General features: G+C 49.5%; 1 protein-coding gene and 1 pseudogene across 1 annotated transcript in view; one reads left to right on the top strand and one right to left on the bottom strand.

The window, feature by feature from the left end:
- The first annotated feature begins 6,437 nt into the window (after positions 1 to 6,437).
- Positions 6,438 to 21,486, top strand: part of KIF26B (kinesin family member 26B) — a 470,603-nt gene continuing 455,554 nt past the window's right edge. Inside the window, exons 1-2 of the mRNA XM_058701126.1 lie at positions 6,438 to 7,151; positions 8,007 to 8,408. Of these exons, the coding sequence (XP_058557109.1) occupies positions 7,089 to 7,151; positions 8,007 to 8,408 (465 nt within the window). The 5' untranslated portion in view covers positions 6,438 to 7,088. The remainder of the gene's footprint in view (positions 7,152 to 8,006; positions 8,409 to 21,486) is intronic.
- The window catches only part of LOC131496001 (large ribosomal subunit protein eL21-like), a 99,190-nt pseudogene continuing 93,113 nt past the window's right edge, over positions 15,410 to 21,486 (bottom strand).

The following is a 21,486-nucleotide window of genomic DNA, read 5'->3' as shown; positions in this document are numbered from 1 at the left end:
ATTTACTTATTTTTGAATAAGACTTTTTGAAAGACAGAGAGAGACAGAGCATGGGCAGGGGAGGGGCAGAGAGAGAGGGAGACACAGGATCCGAAGCGGGCTCCAGGCTTCGAGCCATCAGCACAGAGCCCGACGCGGGGCTCGAACTCACCGACCGCGAGTTCGTGACCTGAGCCGAAGTCAGACGCTTAACCGACTGAGCCACCCAGGAGCCCCTATGTTTTTCTATTTTTGATTTATTCTTTCCGACTTTCAAAAATACAGTGACGTCATATATTTTAGCTATAAAACCTATGAGCTACTTGTCCCCGAGGTGTAAATAATGAGAAAACTAAATTTTCTGGCAATATACAAGTCTGTGAAACATTCCCAAAGAAGTTACATCCATTTAATAAGTAAGTAACAAAGAATATGGCATAAGAATTTCATTCTTTTTTAATGTTTATTTATTTATTAGAGAGGGAGAGCACGCACAAGTAGGGTAGGGGTATAAAGAGAAGGAGAGAGAGAATTCCAAGCCGGTTCCACACTATCGGCACACGGCCTGATGTGGGGCTCGATCTCATGAACTGTGAGATCGTGACCTGAGCTGAAATCAAGAGTTGGAGGCTTGGGGTGACTGGGTGGCTCAGTCAGTTAAATGTCCAACTTTGGCTCAGGTCATGATCTCATGGTTCGTGGGTTTGAGCCCCACTATGGGCTCTGTGCTGACAGCTAGGAGCCTGGAGCCTGCTTCGGATTCTGTGTCTCCCTCTCTCTCTGCCCCTCCCCTGCTCACCTCTGTCTCTCTCTGTCTTGCAAAAATAAATAAAATGTTGAAAAAAACCCCAAAGATTTGGAGGCTTAACTAGCTGAGTCACCCAGGCACCCCAAATTTCATTCATAGCCAAGTAATAAATAGACCTTGTAATTTTTTTTTTTCACTTTGTACTTACGGATATAACAGGGAGATACTGTTTCACTTGGGGAATCAATGGAATAAATACATTGGTGTTTATAGAAGCTCTTGGCTTTCAAAAGTCAGTATGTGATATTTTCATTCATAAAATAAGGTGTGTGTGTGTGTGTGTGTGTGTGTGTGTGTGTTGAAGTAATGCTATTAAAGTCCTTGAATGTATATATATTTACTTAGATTTTTCTATCAGTGAAGGGTTTGGTTGCATCATTAGAATCCTTCAGTCCAACAGAAAATAAAGTTATAGTTAGACTGTTTACACTTGATCTTAGCCAAAAGATTGAGAAATGATATATAGTTAGACTCTTTAGAGACTAACTTTTTAAAATTTATTTAAAATTTTTTTTAATGTTTATTACTTTTGAGAGAGAGGGAGAGGGAGAGAGAGCAAGCAGGGGAGGGGCAGAGAGAGAGGGAGACACAGAATCCGAAGCAGGCTCCAGGCTTCGAGCTGTCAGCACAGAGCCCAACACGGGGCTCGAATCCACAGACTGCGAGATCATGACCTGAGTGCAAGTCAGATGTTCAACTGACTGAGTCACCCAGGCGCCCCTTTAGAGACTAACTTTTTAGACTTCTTACAGAATAAAATCCCTCAAAACCACAAGAATTCTAAAAACCTAAGGTAGACTTGAGAAAGCCACCATTAAAACAAACATCAGGGAGTACTTTATATATGATTGAATTTCCCAAAGAAAACAATTACAATTTGGATAACAGCAACAAAGAGCCTATTTATTTTAATGTTTATTTTTGAGACAGAGAGAGACAGAGCATGAGCAGGGGAGGGGCAGAGAGAGAGGGAGGCACAGAAGCTGAAGCAGGCTCCAGGCTCTGAGCCGTCAGCACAGAGCCCGATACGGGGCTCCAACTCACGAACTGTGAGATCATGACCTGAGCTGAAGTCGGATGCTCAACCGACTGAGCCACCCAGGCGCCCCAACAAAGAGCCTATTTAAAGGCACAGGAGAGTGGCCAGAAGTAGGCAGCCGCCAGTGGGGAGTCAAGGGTTCAGTACCTGAAAGAAAGGTTCTATGGGTCTGGCCCAGTCTGCTGGCCACAGTGGCCATATCACTCCAGGAGAAAGCCAGTCTTGCTGGTGTGAGGCCTGGCCTGGTGGAGTTAAGGGCTGTTGCTAGAAAGGGAGAAGGAAAATCTTGGAAAGGAGAGAGGCAGCCCTAAAACCTGCAATTTCCCCAAGTCCTTAGCTTGTGAATTCTGTATACATGGGCGAGCTATCCAGGGGAAAACAGCATCTGGAAGCTGAAAGGATTGATTTCACCGTAGGGGAGCAGATCTTGGAACGTAAGTCCCAAGTTAGAGGGTCTGGCAAACACTTTGGGCTTTTTACAGAAACCCCAGAAGTGCCACACTTAAATTTTTTTTTTAATGTTTATTTATATTAGAGAGAGAGAGAGAGAGAGACAGGGGAGGGACAGAGAGAGGGAGACACAGAAGCCGAAGCAGGCCCCAGGCTCTGAGCAGTCAGCACAGAGCCGGTGAGGGGCTCGAACTCACGAACTATGAGACCATGACCTGAGCTGAAGTTGGATGCTTAACGGACTGAGCCCCCCAGGTGCCCCAGAAGCGCCACACTTTAGAGGTAAGGAACAAGTCTCAGGACCAAGGAATTTTTCTTAGATATAAGGGCATAACCGACATAGAACCAGTCTAACAAAACATAAAGCCAGGTTGCTACAAGTTTAAGGTGATCCATCACTAGAGGAATTGCCTGCTGCTTGAACAAAATCAATACTCTCCAAAGGAAAAGAACAGAATCTAGCATTTTTACAATGTGATGTCCACCATATTGGGCATGTAGTTAAAATTTACTGGATATTGGATATGAAAAGAAACAGGAAGATGTGGTTCAGAGTCAAGAGAAAAACCAGGCAATAGAAACTGACCCCCCAAATGAGCCAGATGTTGGAATCAACAGACAAGAAACTCAAAGCTGCTATTCGAACTATGTTCAAGGATTTGAAAGAAAAAGAAGCAGGTAAATGGAAATTATATTACATATGTATGTAGGTATTACAAAGTACAATATGTGAAGGGAAGAATTTATTGGATAGCCTTAACAGAGAGCGCGTAAGCAGAAGCAATCGTTGGTGCAATTAATACAGGATGGAAAAAAATTCCAGATTGGAGAATTGATGGGTAAGGGCAGCATTAATAAACAAACCTTAGTAACTTATGAGACAGTTCAAGTAGTGCAATGATACACATGTAATTGGAGTCCAGAAGGAGAGGAAAGAGAGAATGGGGCAGAGAGTAAGTTACAAAGAATGGCTGAAATTACCCCAGATTTGGTGAAAAACTTCTATATCAACTTATAGGTCCTAGCAATTCAGCAAAGCTTAACCAGGATAAGTACAGAGAGAGCCACATGTAGGAGCATCATCGCCAAATTGTTGAAAATCAGTGGTAAAGAGAAAATGTCCAGAGCATCCATAGAAAAAGGACATATTACACACAGGGGAAATTCCTATGGAATTACTGCTGATCTCCAGTCAGAAGCAAAAAAGGCTTGAAAGCAATGAACGACATCTTTAAAGGACTGCAAACAAACAAAAAACAACAACAAAAACACAAAAAAGTTATCAACCAAGGATTCTATGTCCAGTTAAACTATGCTTCAAACACAAAACATGAAAAAACGACATTTTTGGATAAGCAGAAGCCGAGAGAATTTGTCGCCAGGAGACTCTCAATACAAGAAATGCTAAAGGAAATTCTTTAGTCTTAAGGGAAATGATCCAGTTGAAAAGTTGGCTGTGCAGGAAAAAATGAAGAGTCCCAGAAATGGTAAAACTGGGTAAATAGAAAAAAAATTGAGTTTCACCAAAAAATTAGAGGTTGTTTAAAATAAAATCGATAAGATTATATTGCGGGTTTTATAATGTATGTAGATATAGAATACTGTAAACCCTTGGTGTGCGAGCATAATTCATTCCAGAAACATGCTTGTAATCCAAAGCACTTGTATATCAAAGTGAATTTCAAGAACCATTGGCTCATCTGTGATCACGTGACGTTGAGCATCACATATTACTCATATTGCAAGACATCGCTCATTTATTAAGTTAAAATTTATTAGAAATGTTTGCTGATCTTGAAGAACACTCACGGAACAAGTTACTCGCAATCCAAGGTTTTAGTGTATCTCAAAACAGCACAAAAGAGGGAGGTAAAATGGAATTTACTCTTGCAAATATCTTCCATATTAAGTAGAGTGGCACGATGTTAACTCTCGTGCCCCGTGATAAAGATTCACACTATAATCATTAGAGCTAAAAAAAAAAAAAAGGCCAAGAGAGAGATGAAAGTGGAATGCTAAAAAATATTCAATTAACAAAGAGAAGGCAGGAGAGGCAGAGGAATGAAAAACAGAGTACAGACCCGTACCCAACAACATGAAGCTCAAAAACTTTTTCTCAAAGACAAAAGCCAAATACAAAAGAGTAAATATCCCCTGGATTCTATGAACACAAAGTTCAAGATCAGGCAAAGCTAATCTATGGTGATGGCAATCAGAGCAGTGGCTGTATATGAGGGGTGGGAACGGCCTGGGGAGAGGCAGGGGAGAACTTTGTGGAGTAACAGAAGTTCATACCTTGATCGAGGTGGTGGCTTCTCTGGGAGTATATATTTACCAAAGTTCCCAGAATCGTACACTTAAGATTTGTGTATGATTTCAAGAAGATTTCACTGTATGTAAAGGTTACTTACATCCCTTTTTTAAAGCCTGGAACCAAACTCTCCTGCCGGGGCCTCCCGTTGTCAACTGTGATCAACAGAGGGCGCTCTGAGCTCACCAAACACGCTTTGGGGACCCGGCTACTTGGGGATGCAAATCAGACCAGCTCTGGTCTCCTCCGTCTTCAAGGTGGATCTCGCAGCTCCCCAACAGTTCTTCCTCGACACCCCACTCCCGCAGCACCCCCATGCCCCGCCACCGCGGCCTCACGGGCTGGTCCATTTCACCTGGCCGCACGCTGCTGTTCCACTGGTGGCGCAGCGCGTAGCTAGCTAATGGCGATGCCGTTTCCCGCGGCGCCTCCGCGGAATACAGATGTGCCTGGGAGCTGGCGTGTGCCGCCTGGAGGCGTACCTGCCCCCCTAAGGTCCTCTCTCGATGTGATCGCTTTTAAATTGGAAGCAGGAACGTAATGGAAACTTCCACACGGTTCTCGACATCTTCATTTTGACCTTCTTACCTCGCTTTGGTGGCTGTGAAATCTTCCCACGCCAGGGCTGGGGCGGGAGGGGGCGGGTGGGTGGATGGCAGCGGGAGCAAGGCACAGAAGGAATTTTCCCCCAGGAAGGCGGGAGGGGCGTTGCACCCCAGGAGGTTGTCTTCCTTGCCCCCTCCCTGTCTCAGAAGGAAGCCAGCGACTGGAAAGCCCCAAACGTCCTTTGCGCCCTCGCCCACCCCCACGCCGGTGTCTTTGGGCGCGGAGATGCCATTACACCTCACGTGATCCCCGCACTGGGCCGGTCCCTCTCGAGGCGTCTCGCGGGGTGTTAATTAAAGGTCACAACAAAACAGACCTGCCGGCTCACCGGGAGAAATGTCCTCCCGGGAAATGAAAAATGACACCCTGGAGCAGCCACGTGTGGAGCCTGGCATATGCCGGTTTCCTGCGCTCCCGCGCGCTGCGCCGGGGGCCGCGGGGGATCGGACAGGGGGCGGTGGCTGGGTGCTCCAGGGGCTCCAAGGGCCCCAGGCTCGGGCGGCAAAGGAAGGAGGGGTGCCGAGGGGACCGAGCGGGGCGCGGCGCGGCGAGGCCAGCCCGCACACACACCCCCCCCTTCCAGGCCCGCGAGGCTCGCGCTGCGCGTGTGCACCGCGGCGAATCCCTCAGTTTCCCCTGCCCTGCGGCGGCCGGCCAGATCCGGGCTCACCTGGGCGGGCCCCGGGCGGCTCGGCACGACGCAGATTGGGGCGCGCGCGGGCGGAGGTGGGGGGACAAGCCCCCCCCCGGGGTCGTCCGGCTGCTGTTGGGAGGGTGCCCCCGGGCCGGCCGGGGGTCGGTAGGGCAATCCCAGAAAAGGTTTGCAGGGCAGGTCTAGGAGAACAAAGGGCGGGCGGGGGGGGGGGGGTGGGGGGGGGGAGGAGGACCCGGCATGTTTGCGGACTTGTTTGTGACTCAGTCCCTTTTACACGGCGTTTCAAAGGCAGAACTGCAAGCCTCGCCAGGAAGAGAAAGAACTTGGGGGCGGGGAGGCTCGGCGCATTTCGGTCCAGCCCTCTCGCTCGGCGCTGCCCCTCCGCGCCGGGCTCGCGCGGCGGCGCTTCCTTAAGGGCCCCCGGTCGCGGGCCGCTCTCCAGTAACTTCCCCGCGAGGGGCGAGATTTACGACCCCCGCCCCCCGGCGCGCACCGTCAGGCGGGCGCGCCGCCACATAAAATGGATCCCGGCCGGCGCGGCGGCGGCGGCGGCAGCCAGGCGGCGGGGCGGCCGTTCCCGAGGCTCCGCGCTGCGCCCGGGCGCACACGCGCGCGCTGACCGCGGCGGCGCCCGGGCCACGCCGCGCCGCCTCTCCCAGCCCTCGCGCAACTGTCAGGCCGAGCGGGGCCGGCGGATATTGGCTCCGCGACGCGCCGAGGCTCCTCCCCGAGTCTGGATCTTTATATTTTGGGAGAATTTCTTTGAACTCAGTTACCGAGCCCCGGGAAGGAGACAAGTTCCCACAGCCGGCGCGCCCCGCGGAGGCGCGGCGCGGCGGGGCTCACCCGCCTTCCCCGCGGCGGCGGGTGCCTCATCGCCCCCCACCTCGCTTCCCTCGTGGAGGAAAACGGACTCCCTTGGTTGGGGAGAAATGCCAGGGATCTGGATGTGACCGTGAAAAGAGAACGTGTGACTGGAGGAGGCAGAAGAGGAGGAGGAAAAGCATTATTGGAAGAGAAGAATAAACCAGCCACTCCAACCCGTTCTGCAAATTAGTGCTATTACTTCTGGGGTCCATTGCTTTGATTCTTTCCTTCCCCCCCACCCCAAATTAAGGAACCTTGACTTGAGGGCCAAGAGCCAGCCCCCCGACAACGGGGGGGTACCCTTCTGGGTCGGAAGACCTTTTGGATGTAGTGTTGGTTGAACATTTAGACACTCTCTTCTGCAAAGGCCACCATGAATTCGGTAGCGGGGAATAAAGAGAGGCTTGCGGTCTCCACCAGGGGCAAGAAATACGGGGTAAGTTGCGACGGCTACGATGCGGAGGCGCGTTAGCAGAGCCCCCTCGGCCGGGGTCCCCCTTAACCGGCGCCGTGCGGCCGCGCAGGGCGGCCCCGAGCTCCCCTGCTGCTGCAGAGGCGCCTCCGCCAGGCTGTGCGTGCGCGGAGGCGGGCCCGCCGGCGAGGACGCCCGCACACTAGCCTCACCCTCGGAATTTTCTGTCTTCCCGTTCCTTTCCATCCCCGCACCCCTAACTTTTGCGGCATTCGTGCACTTCCAGGCAGAGTTAAGCCAAATGTGTGTGTGTGTGTGTGGGGGGGGGGTGTCCATGAATCCTCAGCCATTCCTCGGGATCATTTCCCTGGAGCCGGGAGAACCTTCCGTTTACCTCCAGGATCCGGAGGGCTGTACCCGGAATGAATAAAAATCCAGAAGCCCCCCACCCCCACCCGCCCCGGGCGTAGCGTCTTCCAGGAACTTGAACGTGGGTTCTTTTGGGGATGGGTGTCGGGTTCGAAAGCGCGGGGGTGCCGACTGTATGGGTTCCCCCCGCAGAAACCATGGAAAGCCCCCGAGCGAGCCCTCTCCAGCCGAGCGGAGGAGTCCGCCGGCGCCCGGGAACCCGCGCAGGGGTACCTGGGGTGGGGGGACCCACTTAAGCACGATTCACGGGGCAGATGGAGGCAGATTCGGCCGGAGGGCTCGGAGCGGTCTCGGGCGCACTCGGCCGGGCCCTCGGGGGCGCGCGGATCTCCGGGCCGGCGCGCGCGGGGCAGGGCGGGGGGAGGTCGCCCCCAGCCCGGCCCGACCCCACCCCGGGGACGCGGGAGCCTGCCGCCCTGCGGCCCCTGACTCTGCACGTCTCCCCCGCAGGTGAATGAAGTGTGCTCGCCCACCAAGCCCGCGGCGCCCTTCTCCCCCGAGAGCTGGTACCGGAAAGCATACGAGGAGTCGCGCGCCGGGAACCGGCCCACCCCCGAGGGCGCGGGTTCGGCGCTCGGCTCGTCGGGGACCCCGTCCCCCGGCTCGGGCACCTCGTCCCCGAGCTCGTTCACAGGCTCCCCGGGCCCCGCCTCCCCGGGCATTGGCACCAGCTCGCCGGGCTCCCTGGGCGGCTCGCCGGGCTTCGGCACGGGCTCCCCGGGCTCGGGCAGCGGCGGCGGCTCCTCCCCCGGCTCGGACCGCGGCGTCTGGTGCGAGAACTGCAACGCCCGCCTGGTGGAGCTGAAGAGGCAGGCGTTGAAGCTGCTGCTCCCGGGGCCCTTCCCGGGCAAGGTGAGCCCGCGCGGGGGCAGGCGGGAGGGCGGCCCCGGGGCCGGGAGGCCGGGCGGACCGCGGTGGGGGGGGACACCCCGCGCCTCTCCCTCGCCAGGGCGTCCGCGGGGCACGGAGCCGGGAGGGGCGCCCGCGGTTTGAGGCCTCTCGCTCCACTGGGTATGCCCCGGGTTACGGGTCCTGCAGCCCTCCGCTCGAGTCCCCTCGCCGTGCTCCCCGCACCCGCCGGGACCTCGAGGCGCCTTCCCCAGAGACCCTGTTCCCGCGTGCCGCCAAGCCTGGAGACGCGGGGTGCGGGGGGAGGGGAGGACAGCCGACCCCGGCTCCTGGGGGGGTTTCCTCTCTGCAGTCCTCCCCCCACTCTCTCCGGCTCATCGGATCCCTCCCTCCCCCCGCCACCCGTGACCCTCACCAAAAGCCACCCGTGACCCTCACCAAAAGCTCGCGGGAGTGGTAAAAGCAAGCCGGTATTTAGGGGTCGGCGTTCCCCACTGTTGATCGTGGGCCCCTAGTTCCCAGGATCACGGAAACAGAAACACACCCTCGAAGGCCAGTTTTTGCCCCCTCGCTTTCCGCGAGTCGGCCCGAGGAAGGTGAAGGGGCGGGGGCGCCTGGGAACCCGGCCGCCTCCAGGCCCGCCCCTGCAGCGAGCAAGTTGTCCCCTCCATGGCAACGCCGTGGCGTGGTGCGCGCAGGAGCCCCCGGAGTGCAACACAATGCAATTGTGTTTGCACTGTTGGGTCCAAGTACTATCAAATGATAATATTTACTCTTCCGCTTCAAAGAGTTTTTATCAGTGGTTGGAGAGCACTGTCGAGAAAACAGTGACTAGCTGTGGGGATTTCTGACACTGCCCAGTGGCGTTTTCTGATGTGTATTTCTGGGACTTTGGAAACGAACTACCGTGATTTCGAGTGGTGGAAGTTTAGCGGCAACTCCATCTGCCTGCCTCATTGTTTTCATACGCAAGGGTTAAATTAAGTTAAGCAAATACCTACAGAAGTTGTAAAATTTTACATGTGGAAAATTACCACCAAGAGAATTGGTTTTATGAATCCCGCATTCATCTCAAGAATAATTAACCTGTGGATTGTTGTCAGTATGCCTTTTTTTTTTTTTTTTTTTTGTATCTTGGTAATAAATCTGGCCAGGCACCCTGCGAACAAATCTCAGGAAATCTGAAAGCGGATTTTATACTTGCATTCTGTATCCTCCAATTTAACACTACTTGGTCACTCACAGGTTTATTTATTTGCTCTTTTGATCATTTATCAATAGTCCCTGATTTCCTGCCACATTCAAGGCACTGTGTTAGCAAGGCCCTGAATAACAGGTACCTACAGCCCTTGTCCACATGGAGTTTGCAGTTCTAATGGATGATACATTCAGCCACGAAATGCACAATTCAGAATTTATTCCCATTTGTGGTAAGTGCCGCAAAGGAAGAGGGTGGGGCGCTGTGAGATGGTCCAACCGGACTAGACCATCTGATGCATTTTGAAAAACCTCGGTTCTCCAAGGTATCATCCTATATTTGGCAATCCTAGTAAGTTACAGTCTACCGAAGTATTCTAGAACATTCTTGAGGACCTGTTCTTACAATAGTTGTTTATGGTGTTGTTTGAGTGCTCGTGTGTGCAAAGGTAAATCCAAATAGACCCTTTCTATAAATATGGAGGAAGGGAAGGAAATCAGTAGGGAGGAGAAACATGTTGAAATTCAAATGTATCCCTCACGTTTTGTGGAGTCATGTGACAAAGTCGAGTTTTGGTTTCGTTGAGGCACCTGGAAAATTCATTCCCAGGGTTACCAGAGGCAGTTCAATATATTTGTCAATTTTATTTACCTGATGAAATGAAAGTGATCCTGGGGAACTGATCATTGGATTTCCTGAATCTCAGTGCTCTGTGCCACCTTATGGTGACCCAGGCATGTCTGAGGAAGAGCGGTCAATCACGGGGAGAGTCACACAGGATCACTGTAAGGCACACATCAATATCATACAATGCCACCGTTGCCTGGAGTCTCGTATGTGACATAGTGCGGTGAAACATGACGTTTGGTACACGGGGTGTGCAAGACTTAGCCAGAAACCACAGCGATCTAGATTGCCTTATTTTTTTTAAATTTTTTAAAATCTTTATTTGAGAGAGACAGAGAAAAAGTGCGAGCGGGGTTGGAACAGAGGGAGAGGGAGACACATTCTGAAGCAGGCTCCAGGCGTGGGGCTGGAACTCAGGAACTGTGAGATCATGACCTGAGCTGAAGTCGGATGCTCAACGGACTGAGCCACCCAGGCGCCCCTGGACTGCTTCATTGTTAATCATGAGGTATAGGGCCTCAATTTGTTGGCCTAAACGATAAATTTAGTTCTATTTTTCTTTTTTAAGCATTGGTACCCTCATATTAGGTACAATTTCCATTGTGCTGTTTAAGTTGCAATGTTTTAAGTAGCCCTCAGGTACCAAAAGAGCTAAGTTTCATTGCACCAAGAGATGTCATTGTGACTCCAATGTGCAATTTGCCCTGGAGAGTAAGAGTCTAGAAGATAAAGGCATGTTTTTGAGAGATAATTAGCAAAAATCATCATGGTAATTAAGTTGCTTAACTGTATTTGGAAAATATTTTCTTGATAAGAATACTAAACTCTACTAAGTGGTATTAAAAGTCTCCTCAGTGGCTGTTTAAAAATCAGAGGGAGAAGAGCACATTCAGGAATCTTACTGTTTTAGGACGGATTTGGATTTAGTTCTTTCTCCACCACTGATTCATTTTGTGACATCGAGTAAATCCGTTTGTGTCTGTGTTTTATTTTATTAAAAAAATTTTTTTATATGTTTATTTATTGTTGAGAGACCGAGAGAGACAGAGCACTGGCATGGGAGGGCAAGTGAGAGGGGGAGACACAGAATCCGAAGCAGGCTCCAGGCTCCGAGCCATCAGCACAGAACCCGATGCGGGGCTCGAACTCACAAACCGTGAGATCATGACCTGAGCCGAAGTCGGACGCTCAACCGACTGAGCCACCCAGGCGCCTCCATTTTTGTCCATATTTTAAACTTTCCTTGGAGAAAGACGTGAGGGTTGATGATTGTCACTTAGCCAAGATACCGTTAGATTTAGGGTTGACATATTTAGGGATTTTCTCACGAAACATTTTCCACTTTCGTTTGCTGGTTTCGTGAGTACATTCTCTGAGTATCCTCCAGCTGTGTGGGTTCTCACCCTGTGCCCACTGGTAGGTAGCAAGCCCTACTGAATCCCCCCAGTTTTGTGCCCGGGACAGTTGGTTAAGGAGGGGAGGTAAGGTGCCGGCGAGCCCATCAGGGGGCCTGGCTGGCCCCACGAGTTCGACAGTGGCTCTGGTGGCCTGAGGAGTGACCACCGTATTCTGAGTATTCTTAGGAGTCACGTGGCCACGGGGGAACAAGGCTCCGTGGCACTAGGTAACGCGATTTGGAGATTTCTAGCTCAGGTAACTGGGTGGGTGGGGTTGGTGTTCACCGAGGTAGGAACAGGAGGAGGGGCCGATTCGGGTGGAGCTCAAAGAGAGTGGTGATAACGGGTTTGGTTTTCCATGCACCGAGTTTGAGGTTTCTGGACAGAGAGAGAGTAGAGGCGGTGTAGGACTGAAGGGGACTCTGGCGTGTAGAAACGGCAACCGTGAGCTCCAGCCACCGTTCGCGACGCTCTGGGTTTGTCCTTTCAAATAACAACTTACCTGGCTGAGCAAAGATTTGTGCCTGGTGACAGACCGTAAAACATTTGGATTGACTTTTATTACTTCCGTCAGTAAAAAAAAAAAAAGAAAAAAAAAGTACTTCCTGGGTTTATATCATGTCTTTTCCAGGGCGGGGAAGCAGAAGTGGTCCGATAAAACAGAGTGTAGATGTGCAAAGCTACAGATTTGTTGGGATTGTCAGTAAAAACAGTCCTTTTGCGCGTCGTAGTGTTCCAGTGAGCAAATATAAAGCCATTTTGTATCTACTGTCTTTCCTGTTTTACACACAGTCAAGGCACCACGCAGAAATAGGGGCCAAGGAATGAATCTCCCATTTTGGGGCTATCCTAGATTGTTCTGATAACGGGGACAGAACTTTTGAATTGACAGTGGAAACCCTAAGAAACATCAGCCCCAAAGAATTCCCTGGAGTAAGCAGAAATGTTCCAGGTTGGCAAAAGGGTATCAGACATCTGTTCATTTCCATATCAATACAAGGAAATCTTTTATGTAAAAAAAAACGGTCCAGAATCACATTCCTATCTGATTTTTTTTTTTTTTTTCTCAGCCAAGTATTCTGGGTCCATTTAGGCCCCAGAAATATCAGGAAGATTAGCCAGACACACTGAGAAGGGTGGCCAGGAATCACAGAGATGAAAGAAAGGAATGTGTCATAGGGGTTTAAAAACACCAAACGTAGACTCTAAATAGCCAGAGCCCAAGGAAGTCTAGACTTGGGGAATATGTGTGTGTGTGTTTTCCTAGCTCCAAAACGGGTACGAAAAAACTATTTAAAAGTTCCTCCAGAAGCCGTGGTATGATTCTTTAGAAATAGATACGGAATGTATTACATTTTAAACACGTACGAATTCTGAGAGCTGTGTATCTGAAATCTTTTAAGAACACGTGGCTCTTTTCAGAAAATGTTATTTGAGTCTTTTCCATTTGAGAAATATTTTAGATACGAGATCAGCTAATAGATAACATCACTGATGAAAAAGTCCTGTAGCATTTATCATTAAAACGTGTCTGAGACATTTTAGGGATTCTGAAAACATTCCCAGTAGAGACACGTGAACGGTGATCTCTTCCTTAAGGCTTAGCAAGCTATGGAATAATGGCATTTCATTCTACCAGCCTTTTAATTGTGAACCAACACGGTCAGTTTTTATAGTGACTTAATTCACTTTGTAAAAACCCCTGGGCTGTAGTAATTTCTTCCACACTCGCTGCACGTAGGATTATTGCATTAGAAATGTGATTTTTAAATGGCTGAGGCTAGTAATTTGTCAGCATTTGGAAGGATCAAGTCAGTAAACTTGAGGCAACATCAGTTGCTCTCTGGCATATCACAGATTGTGTCATTCATTGGCTGATACTAATGGTGATGGTCCTTAGCGTGTGCTGGGCGCTCTACTCCGATATACCCCTCCCCCACATCCATCTACCAAATCTATAGCAAAACAAAGATGAACCCGATTTCCTTACCCTGGAAGTCCAAGTGATCCACGTGGTTCAGATCACAAACCGAAGCATGAGTAAAGATGCCAGGAATGGAGAAATCCAAGGAAGCCCCCCCCCCCCCCCACACCAAATCCCTTGGGTTTTTGTTGGTTCAACTGCCCGAGTGGGAGACACCTCCCCCCTTCCCCCCCGCCTGGAGATTATTTTCATTAGTTATTTATTATTGTGATTATTTTCCCCGGGCTCCCAGATGGTAACATCGCTTTTAGGGTCTGGGGGCAGCGGGTGGTGGGAAAAATACGTGGGGCTGTGGGGATTCGGAGCTGCGTAATTTTATTGGCTGGAGTGTACCTCAGGGGGACAAAGGACTTCCTCATATTCATAACCGTTCAGTTGAGACTGTTGCCTGTCCCTTCTGAGAACACCCGGTTGGAGGGCCCTGCACTGACCTTCTGGGAGGAAGAGCCCTTCAGGTGGACGTCTCCGCACCACCTCAGTAAGGCTGCCAGAGTTCAACTCTGTTCCGTCCCGGCAAAGATTGCAAGTTGGCTGGCGTCTGTCAGGGTTCACGGTCTCTTTTCAGGGATACAAACCGCTTTCCTTTTTACTATCTTGAGTCACAGGCTGACCATAGCATCTTTTCTTTAACCACCCCCCCTCCTTTTTTTTTTTTTTTTTTTGTTGTTTTTTAAGCCTCCTGTATCGTCTTCCTGTGGCAAAGCAGCCCTGTTCAGATGGGTTCCCACTGACCTTTCATACTTAACTTAGACCAGTCAGAGATCTCTTAAAGTGCATTTACGAAGGTGCCTGAGGACCTGGAATAAACCCGTATCCCTAAGTTACTTTAAAAATGTTGATCAAAATAGTAAATCAGTCTGTATCTGTCATTCTGCTTACCCACCGCCTGTGGGATGCTCCGGGACCCATCTGAGAAAGTTGGATGTCAAGTTCATGGTTACAAAGGCTGTCTGTCTGTCCAGCACGTCCAGCTTTCAGAGGAATCTGCCTTTGTTTTTGTTGAGTGTTTATATGCTTTCCTTTTTAAAATTTAGATACCAGATCCACTGGGAGGTTACTTTGGTGTATAATGGAAGGTATAGATCAATTTTATCTTTTTCTAAATGTCTATCCAGTTGTCAGCAGACCCTTTATTAAAACATCCATCTTCCACGCACTGATCTGAGACACCGTCATTGTCATAAAACAAATTTTCAGTTGCACTTGGTCTGTTTATGGACCTTCTGCCATGTTCTGTTTATCTGGTTCTTCGTGTGCCAGTTCCGCACTCTTTTAAATATAGAATCTTTGTAGTAAGTTTTAATATTTGGTAGGGCTTGCCCTCCCTCTCCCAAACAGTGCCTTTCCTTTCTGGGAGTTTCCTGGTTACTCCTCATGTTTTCCTGTATGAACTTTATTTTTTTTTAATTTTTAAAAAATGTTTATTTGTTTTTTGGGGGGGGGGGAGAGAGAGCGAGCAGGCGTGCACAAGCTGGGGAGGGGCAGAGAGAGAGAGGGAGACACAGAATCCGAAGCAGGCTCCGGGCTCTGAGCTGTGAGCACAGAGCCTGACGCGGGGCTCGAACTCACGAACCGTGAGCTTAATGACCTGAGCTGAAGTTAGACGTGTAACCAACGGAACCACCCAGGTCCCCCCCACCCCGCATATGAACTTTAAAATCAGCTTGCCTAACTCCAGAAAAATATTTATTTTAATTGGGACCATGCTAAGTTTATATGTTAACCTGGGGGGTATTTGGTATCTTTTTTTTTTTTTTTTTACAGTCTTGGAGTCTTTTATTTTTTTTGTTTTTTACACTTATGCCATGAATCCATAGGGAATGGGTTCCAACAGCTCAGGCTCCTTCCCGGTAGTTCTCACAAAGTGTGCTTCTCTGGGTGGGGCAGGGTGGCACTTCAGCTGAACCCAAGTACCTTTCTCCTTGGCTTCCTTCTGTCTCTGATCATTTTCCTTCACACGCTTCAGGAACCTATCTCGGCCCCTTGAATGCTTAATGTGCTCAATACGTACATTAATTCTCTTAGCGAGAATCTTGCCCCTCACTTGTTTTTTTCCAACAGTGGCAACAGCAGGCCGGGTGACGTCGTAGACTCTTCCAGTTTTGCCTTGGTGACATTTGTGGGGCATTCCTTTTTCAACAGTGCCCATTCCCTTGATGTCCACAGCATCGCCTTTCTTGTAGATTCGCAAGTATGTGGCCAAAGGAACAACTCCATGTTTTCTAAAAGGCCTAGAGAACATCTAGCAGGTACCTCTCCTCTTTCCCTTTGTGTTGGTCGTTTTGGCGAATTGCCGGAAGATGGAAGCTCTGGCCGAAAGGCGGTATTTGGTATCTTTATGATGTTGAATCTTTCCCAAGAACAGGAAGTGTCATTCCATTTGAACAAGTCTACTTTTCAGCAATTTAATTAGTCAATTAATTAATTAAGAGGGGGGCGGGGCAGAGGGAGAGGGAGAAAACTTAAGCAGGTTCCATGCTCAGCGCAGAGCCCGGCGCGGGGCTCGATCCCGTGACCCTGGGCTCATGACCTGAGCTGAAATCAAGAGTTAGGCGCACAGTCTACTGAGCCACTCCGGTGCCCCACTTTTCAGCAATTTTTAAAGGTTTTTTTTCTCCCGTAGACTTTGTGCATTTCTTGTTAAATTTGCCCTTAGGTATTATACCTTTTATTGCTGTTACAAATGAACATCTTCTCTTCTAATTGAGGCTTGTTTATGTATAAGCAGGATATTGATTTATATGTTAACTTTATATCCTGTTGCTTTATTAAACTCTTTAGATGTGTTTCTCAGTTTTTAAAACTGGTATTCTTGGGTTTTTGAAAGCATTTATCTTACAAAAGTAGAGATATCGTTAGTCTTTTCCTTTGCTGTTTTTATCCCTTTAATGGCTGTCTGTTCTTTGTTACATTGATTCACGCCCCCAGTACAGTATTCAGTGGTAGCAGGTACGGTGGGAATGTGTATGGTTTTTCCCATTAAGATACTGGCTTTTGTTTTATTTTAGTTTTTTAAACTGAAAAATTTAATTTTTTAATGTTTATTTATTTGGGGGGGGGAGAGAGAGAGAGAGAGAGAGAGAGAGAGAGAATGAGTGAGGGAGGGACAGAGAGAGAGGGAGACAGAGAATCCAGGCAGGCTCCATCCTGTCATCGCAGAACCCAACACAAGAGTCAGACGCTTAACCGACTGAGCTACCAAGGCACCTTCCCCCCTTTTTAAAAATGTTTATTTATTTATCTTGAGAGAGAGAGAGATGTTGGCTTTTGAACTAAGGTGTACATATAGTTTTACAAATTAAGGAAGTACCCCATTCTTATTTGATTTAGGAATGGGCCCTATGTTTTGCCAAATGTGTTTTCAGGCTTTAGGGAGGTTGATCATATGATTTTTCTCCTTCAATCTATTTTTTTTAATCAAAAGTTAAAAAAAAATTACTTTTGAGAGAGCGAGTGAGAGACAGAGAGTATAGGTGGGGATAGGGTTTTTGTTATTGTGGGTCTGATTTTTGAGAAAGGTTGTGGATAACAAAACTGCTTTGGGCTCTGTGGAGCTTGAAGCGGGATGCTCCCATGGGTCCCAGGAGCATTCAGAGCTAGAGACGTGAGTCTGGGAGATGTTGGCTCGGGGAGGGTGGTGGGATCCCCAGAGGATGAGCTCTCCCTGGAGGATGTTAGAACACAGAGCTGTGGGACCCACGGACATTGAAGGCACAGGCAGCCTGAGGAGCCGGGAAGAGAAATCAAGGAGAGGCCAGAAGAAGGGGAGGAAAATAGGAGACAGTGGATTCCTGGAAACAGAGAGGAGGTAGGAGTAGGGTGGTAAAGGCCAGATGCCTTGCAGAGATCAAGGAGGTAAGGACTGAGGTTTCCCTTGATTTAGCAACTAGGAGGCGGCTGGGAATCTTTGTTAGAAGAGTTTCTGGTGCCTGGAGAGAAGCAGGCAATGACGTTGTGTCCAGAAGTGGATGGAGGGGTGAGGGCAGTTGAGGTAGCATTTGAGTTGTTGACAACACTAAGAGGTTAAGAGAGATCCATTTTTGAGGCGCTTACGAAACTGACGTTAAAAGTGAAGATCTGGGGTCAGCAAACTTGGGTGGAAAATCAGATTACATCACTGTGTGACCTTGAGCACAGCCTTTCTGAGCTTGGTTGTTCTTCGTCCATACAATGGCAGCAATGATAGGACCCCCACCAGGGTCGTTGTGAGGGCCAGTGAAATGTGCGAGGTAATATTCAACCATTGCTTTGTTTTCATTCCAATGACTTTGTCCAGGAAGGTGAATTTTATGCAAGGCCCCCCTCTCTCTCTTCCCTCCCTCTCTTCCTTCCTTCCTTCCTTCCTTCCTTCCTTCCTTCCTTCCTCCCTCCCTCCCTCCCTCCCTCCCTCCCTTCCTCTCTCTCTTTCTTCATTTTGCCAGTGTCTGACAGCAAAAACGAGAAAGCAGCGGTCAGAGAAAGTGGAACCATTCAGCTCCTCTCCTTTTCCATTTCCTCACCTCCACGTGAACAAAGCACTTAATGCATTCCCCTCTGGGCCACTCCACAGAAAATTTGGGGGTGCTCAGTTGACCAAAATCACCACTGCTTTTAGTTGAGATGGCCTGAATAGGGGTGGAGATTCCTTGTCACAGATGGAAATCCCTGCCTTAAGCCCCGCCCCTCAGGAGGCCCCCCCCAGGGAGCATCGAAAACCTAGTAGTTAGCACTTCTGCCCAGGAACGAAGGAGAGCCCGGCTCCCCCCTCACCCCCTCCCACCCGGATCTGGGCAGCACCAGGAATTTGGGCTTATCTGCCTTCCCATCCAGCTTTATCTTTCTCAGACAGTTTTCTTTGCAGTTATGCTTTGCTGATCCTATCGCATCGATTCCGACCAGACCTCTTGGAGAAGTCTGGAAATAGAGACACCCTCCCCCACCAAGCGGTATTTCCTGCACACATCTCAGCTGGCAGAGGATTCTTGTAAACTTTTACCCAGGAAGGGTCGATATTCCTGTGCTGCTACGTGGGCTAACATATCAGAAGGCTCTGGGGTAGAGTGAATTCTTTTGATAAACAGAACCATATCTAAGTATATCTTAAGTGTAATAGACCACGTTGTACCTCTGAGGGGCTATTTTGATTCGTGGTTTCTGCTTAATGGAGTTTAAGTTCAATATTTTGCCAGCCACACAAAGTTTTTGGAAAAAGGCTTAGCTCTCTACCCACAGCATGGTTTAAAAACCTTTGATAGTCCTTATGCACAAAATGTCTTTATTTTTAAACCATGAGCTGCAAATAATAAGTTAAACATCTACTCTGCCACCACAGAAGTGACAAAATGTGGACTTTCATTACTTCTTTATCTCATCTGAGTGATGTCTGAGACTTACAATTGCTAATTCAGGACTCCCCCCCCCCCCCCCCCCCCACCGAAGTTAACATAGGAACTTAAAGAGCTGAGATTTTCCTCGGGTATGATTCCATTTTTTTTTTTTTAATTAGCAGTGATAAGCGGCTACACTTCCTGGGGAAACACTACCGTCTTATTTATAGCGGTCGCTTTCCTTGGGGTTGGAATTCACTGTTTCCCTACGCCCTGCTCCACCTAAATGGTGGTTTCACGCAGCCACAGGAGACTTACTTATTAACTGAGTAAGACACCAATAACAACAACCCTCAATTGTTGAGCTCTCTAACCAAGCGGCTACACAGAAATTAAACAGCTGAATCCAGGCAAACAGCTAGCAACCACCATTGTCTAAGAAAAATAATCGGCCTCCTGGCTCAGTTGTGTGTCTTTCCAGAGAGGGACGTCCTGGTCCTGAGCGTGGCAGCTGACAGTGACCTGGGGTGCCCTCCCTGCTGCCCCAGCGGTGAGCGGGAGCGTCACATCTCTGCCAAGCCAGGCAGCATGGCGATGGGGCCAAGGGGTGGACGGGAGAAGGACGGAAAGGGGAGGAATAAGATAAGGGGACGAGGAGGAGGAAGGACGAGAGGGGGCGAGAGAAGCAGCAAAATAAAGGGCTGGTGGTTGGTAAGCATCTCAGGTTGACTATAGTCCCAGATGGGTTTTTTTTTTTTATTAAAAAAAATTTTTTTTATACATTTATTTATTTTTGATAGAGTGCAAGCGGGGGAGCAGCAGAGAGGGAAGGAGACACAGAATCCGAAGCAGGCTCCAGGCTCTGAGCTGTCAGCACAGAGCCCATCGCGGGGCTTGAACTCACAAACTGTGAGATCGTGACCTGAGCCGATGCTGATCGGATGCTTAACCGACTGAGCCACCCAGGTGTCTCCAATCCCAGATGTTTAGAGGAGAGAGGACCGTCCTTAGACAAGGGGACAGAGATGCAATCTTGTCTCCAGCACTAATTAGCACGGTGAGCTTGGGCCAGCCGGCCAGCCAGCCGGTGCTTCATTTGTAAACAAGAGGGCCGGAGTCGGTGGCCTCTGCGGGTCCCTGTGAAGCCGGAGAGGAGCCCCGACACTGTGAGCCCGGTCCTTGCTCCCAGAGTCCAGACGGATAAGCTTGGCAAGGCTCTCGATGGATTTCGGGCTGAACCAGGAGCCTGGAGCTGTTCCGTGGGCGGCCCCGTTTGTGGGCCTCCCACCCTCGGCCGGCCAGGCCTGTCCTCCTCGTTCGCCCGTCCAGACAGAGGTGCTCAGCACCGCCATCCCCGACCTGTCTATGTCTGGAGTTCGGGTCGTCAGCCGACGGACAAGACTCTTCCTGTTTCTTCAAAATGCTGTTTACTTTATCGTCTTCTGTGTTTGTATGCAGAAATAAACTTGGGCAGACAGAAGGACAATAGGTTTTATAAGAGCACTTTGGTAAGGAACTTTTGAGAAAAAATATCGCCTTAGGTATAAAGACTGCTTATAGTTGTTTGTTGGGTTATTTTTTTTATTTTTTTATTTTTTGCTTGTAGTTTTACAGGAAAAAAATCTGCCGTCCTGATTAGGATTTAGAAATAAATTTTTAAAAATTAATTAATTTATTTAGAGAGGGAGAGAGTGCAAGGGAGGAGCAGAGAGAGAGAGAGAGAAAGAGAATCCCAAGCAGGCTTTGCGCTGTCAGCGTGGATGCGGGGCCCACGAACCGTGAGCTCATGACCTGAGCAGAAACCAAGAGTCAGACCCTTAACCCGCTGAGCCACCCAGGCGCCCCAGGGTTTAGAAATAATTTGCGGGGAGTTCATCTTGGGTGGCAGTGTAGGGACATCCGAACTCCAGACATTTTATTTGTCCTTCTTGAAAAAAAATTCTACCTCTAGATTTTTTTTCCTGAAACCTTTTCGCCCTCTTTGATTTCTCCTTCTTCCCTTTGTTCTTACGGGCACCTAGCTGGGGCCATACTTGTTGAGACCAGTATTCACGCCCCCCCATGCCGTGTGCACGACTCAGGTGTGACAGACCTGCAGTGTGGAAGCGTGGTCTCTGTGGGAGGCAGCAGGTCGCCACGGGCCGAGTCCACGAGATCCGTTCGTTTTTGATCCATTTCGTTTTCCTTCCTGAACCACTCACCCAGCTTGTCCTTAAAGTGTCTGCTTGCCGTGAACCGTTCCCCGAACTCCTGTTTCGACTGGAATCACTTTGCATCGTAGTCTGAACGCAGCTCAGGGAGCATGGCTGTTAGGAGCCCAGCTTCGCGTGGACTTGAGCTGAGCTAGAACTTCGGTGCAGGGACAGTGGAGAGCAGGGACAGAGCAGGGACAGAGCACCCCTTGTCCCTTCTCGTTCTTGCACTGGGCGCGGGTGCGCGTGTGCATGTGGATCGTGCTCCCCGATACCGTAGCCTTTGTTTTGCCTCCGGTTCTTGTCCCCCGGAACTTGCCCTGGTTCCTATTTGTGAAATTCCCCAGAAGCTTTTCTACCCTCCCGGGCTGTGCGTG

The sequence above is a fragment of the Neofelis nebulosa genome, chromosome 15 (assembly GCF_028018385.1).
Source record: "Neofelis nebulosa isolate mNeoNeb1 chromosome 15, mNeoNeb1.pri, whole genome shotgun sequence".
NCBI lineage: Eukaryota > Metazoa > Chordata > Mammalia > Carnivora > Felidae > Neofelis > Neofelis nebulosa.
The sequence above is the reverse complement of the archived record's forward strand: the minus strand, read 5'-3'. Positions and strand labels throughout refer to the sequence as shown.